Genomic DNA, 3,856 nt, shown 5'->3' with positions numbered 1-3,856 from the left:
TTACTTGCCCGATACTCATTGAAATTTTTCACAATACTTCACTTCATTTTGTTCCTTGTGGATCTTTTTGGCATTTTATTTTTTGTAAGCCATGTAAGTTATAGTCGTCTAAGTTGTTTGAATTATACTAAAATTGCAGTATGAACATGTGTGCATGCATTGACAGTGAAAATGAAGAAGCATATAACCTTCTCCATATATCCTGTTCGTTGTGTTATTCAGGAGATGCTCTTTGCTGTTTAATAGAAGCTTCTGTTTCTCTTGTTTTCTGACTATTAAAGATTCCTACAAACTTGTTTAGTTTGCCTATGTTGTTTGTTAGCCACTCTTGATTTGTGTTTGTTGGACTTTCAAGAATGAAAGAGAAGTCATCTAGCATGAGGATTGTAAGTAGTTTAGAAGTGGTTTAGAATTGGAAAAATATCCATAAAATTGTCCGAGTGCTTCTTTTTTTTTCTTCTTTCAAAAGTTGGCTGAAACTGAAGCGGTTGCATTATTTTGTCCAAGGTTGGGTTTTTTTTCTTTTTTTTCAGCTCATTTTGTAGGAATTGTTGCTCTAGGTTTTAAGTTGTTTCAGTAATGTGTTCAATGAGTAGATTTCTTGACCATTTGGTGACAAAGCTTCTGGTAGGAAATTTTTTGTTGGAAATTGCCACAAATTTCTCTTTTCCTATTAGTACAGTTTTCTCTTACTAATCATAAAATGAATTGTGATAACTGATAAATTGTTGCAAAGAAGTCTGGTTGTTGGCAATGGCGACTAATTGCTTGTTCATATGAATGCAGTTTCCTTTAAAGAAGGTGGTGCATTAATTTAAACCAGATATAATGTAGGAGGCCTTAGAAAGTAAATGTTTTTGCCAGTTCTATTAATAAGGATTTGTAGCATTCGTGGAGATTCTGTTTTTCCATGTGTAATGTGTTTATTCTCGGTCATCTTGTTACTGGTACAGGAAAAAGGACGAGGATTGGAAAATGGGTGACATTGCTCGCACACTTACCAATAGAAGGTGGTTAGAAAAATGTGTTTCTTATGCTGAAAGTCATGATCAAGCTTTAGTTGGCGACAAAACTATTGCATTCTGGTTAATGGACAAGGTTGTTTCAGTTACTGCTGTTCATTTATATGAGATATTACTTTCATTACTTTTTTCCTTTTTATGCTCTGTGAGAATTTATGGGGAGAAGAGGTTGAGTAAAGCATATAGGAACACCAGAAACAAGGATACAACTGAAGAGAGAAGGACAAGATTGGAATAATGAACAACGCTTTGATAGCCTGGCTGAACAACAATGCAGTGCGCAAGTATGTACAGTGAGAACAAATACAAAAGCATCAGCCATTAACAAGTGGATGTTTAGTCTTCAATTCTCAAACATGAGTTGGTTAAGCTCATGTAGCGCCTTTAAAGTGTAAACCTAATCAAGTATATGATTACCTGTATCCCTTCTCTTTCACATTAGAAATCAGAAGTTAAAATTGTTGACCCCAAAAAAATAAAATAATATAAAAAGTCTTCAGAACCCTTTCTACATGCCAAACCCTGCTTGAAGGACCTGATAAGTCTCAAATTTAGAACATTTAAAGTAAAGCTTGCCTGAAATTTATTTTATTTTATTTTTATAACTATGACATTTTTATTTTATAAAGAAAAGAGGAAAAAAAATCCCTTCTATACTTTGGAAGGCCCTAAGAAAATCATTACTGCCAAAATTGTAAGAATTTCATTTCAAGCTTCAACAAAAGGTTTAGTTATAAAAGAGTGTTTGAGAGCTTGATCTCCGTAGGCTTCTTGGGATGCTTTTCCTTTGGTACAGGTCTTAATGTCCGCACATTGTTAAAGCTTTGATTTTACACTACACAAAGATTGGGTCCAGCAAAGCATGACGTAGATGAAACAAATAGTCATTAATAATGAACCTGTACGTCTAAAAGGTTTCCAACTCAGGCAGAGAGTACACTTCCCTGTAAACCTTTCCAATGTGTGCTATACACTTGTTGGTAATGGATATTTTCTTGTCCGTACCACAGATCATCTTTCCATCAGAGATTTTCCACATTAGAAGTTGCTTAAATGTCCATGAAGCCGGAACTGATGGCAAACATTAATGCCACACTATAAATACCACCATTCAAAAGAATCTTAACCACAAAAACCATGGGCTTAGATCATCTCAGTAACCAACTCGTGTTGAACTGATGGGAGACTGGATCAGTGACTTTATGATCCAATGCAGTGCATAGCTTGCAATGCATATTTGTCCTTGGATATGTTATGTAGTTATGAATTATGATGCTTTGTTTTTCCTGTGAATTTTTTAATCTCTCCTATACTGTAAATTAATCATGTGAACTCGTAAACTCATGATCTCATGCGATATATATCCAGCTGTTACGTTGGGATCTTTTGATGGAGAAACCCTAAAGTGGCTAAGCTTAGAGATGATGAGTTCCAACAAGATTCCCTTGGAAATGTGCAACTAGTAAAAAGGAGGGTTGACTATTTTTCCATCCGTATGGACAAGACATTTTAGTGAATTTTCTACCTCAACTAACCATGTGATGGATGCTAGAAAATATATGCAAAGTAGCTTTCGACAAAAAGAAATACCACTTTACCCAGGCTGAGCATGTGGATGACATCATTTAAGTCATAAGAATAATGTTCTTCTTCATCTGGAATCATAACCTACTATTTTCCTGCATAACAATCAGTGCAAAAATTGAAAGATATTTAGAATGCTACTTTTTTCATTGACAATTTTAGGGAACTGATACATTATATTGGTAAATTTGACTTGTTTCTGATTTGGGACACTAGTAGTGAAAGAAATTTTATGTATTTTATGCCAGTCAGTGGAGAAATGCAGATAACATGCACAGACGAACAGTTATATAAGCCTCATATATGTCATATATAATCATTCTCTATTGCTTTCGTTTTTCAGGACATGTATGATTTCATGGCTTTGGATAGACCGTCAACTGCTGTGGTAGATCGTGGAATAGCACTACACAAAATGATCAGGCTAATCACTATGGGTTTGGGTGGAGAAGGATATTTGAATTTCATGGGAAATGAATTTGGGCATCCGGGTAAGGATATGTAGAGTGCTTAAACACTAGTTTTTAATTTCTTAGCATGCAAAGCTTCAGTTATTGAATTGAAACACTTTTTTTTATCTTATTTTATTTTTTCAATTTCCTTTTACAGAGTGGATAGATTTTCCAAGGGGCGATCAACATCTGCCTGATGGGAGAGTAATCCCTGGAAATAATAACAGCTATGATAAATGCCGCCGTAGATTTGATCTTGTAAGTCTCAAAATCATGACTTATATTGCAAAGATCAATGTGTATTCTCATGCACAAGTTGAAACCTTGAGGAGTAAATTTTGTTAATCTGCTTCAGTTTATACTAGTTTATGTTCAGTCCAAAAGGAAAAATCAGGCCAGAACCGGGCCTAACTTGTCCTGCGGTTCTGGTTTTGACCATGTGTGGGCGTTGGTTTGGGACTTGTCTGCTTTCTAGAAGATGATGTTGGCCCTGCTATGACGATAAAATGGATGCTGTTTGGAATATTCTGTTGAGGCTGCTTTTATTTTAGTTTCTATTTCTCAAACTTTTTCTTAGTTGTTGAGTTTATGACCACTTAGTAGTTTCTATTATTGTCTCTTTCCGTTTTGAGTAATAGCAAATAGATCCTATTTCTGGAAGAGTTTTTATTCCTTAAAAGAGTTATTGTTTTGTTAAGCTACTTAGCAACCAAGAGTTACTATTTTGTAACACAGCCTTTATTGTTATAAATAAAGACAAGGGCTAAACGGTCCCTATGGCTTTTTTTTTTTTTTTTT

The 3,856-nt window shown here is 34.8% G+C and overlaps 1 protein-coding gene across 1 annotated transcript in view; it reads left to right on the top strand.

Annotated features, from left to right (window-relative positions):
• The first annotated feature begins 938 nt into the window (after positions 1-938).
• LOC122069800 (1,4-alpha-glucan-branching enzyme 1, chloroplastic/amyloplastic-like) overlaps positions 939-3,856 on the top strand; it is a 7,964-nt gene continuing 5,046 nt past the window's right edge. The window contains exons 1-3 of the mRNA XM_042633891.1: positions 939-1,098; positions 2,950-3,097; positions 3,216-3,316. Of these exons, the coding sequence (XP_042489825.1) occupies positions 976-1,098; positions 2,950-3,097; positions 3,216-3,316 (372 nt within the window). The 5' untranslated portion in view covers positions 939-975. The remainder of the gene's footprint in view (positions 1,099-2,949; positions 3,098-3,215; positions 3,317-3,856) is intronic.

The sequence above is a fragment of the Macadamia integrifolia genome, unplaced genomic scaffold, assembly GCF_013358625.1.
Source record: "Macadamia integrifolia cultivar HAES 741 unplaced genomic scaffold, SCU_Mint_v3 scaffold717, whole genome shotgun sequence".
NCBI classification, from domain to species: domain Eukaryota; kingdom Viridiplantae; phylum Streptophyta; class Magnoliopsida; order Proteales; family Proteaceae; genus Macadamia; species Macadamia integrifolia.
This window is presented reverse-complemented; position numbering and strand designations above follow the sequence as displayed.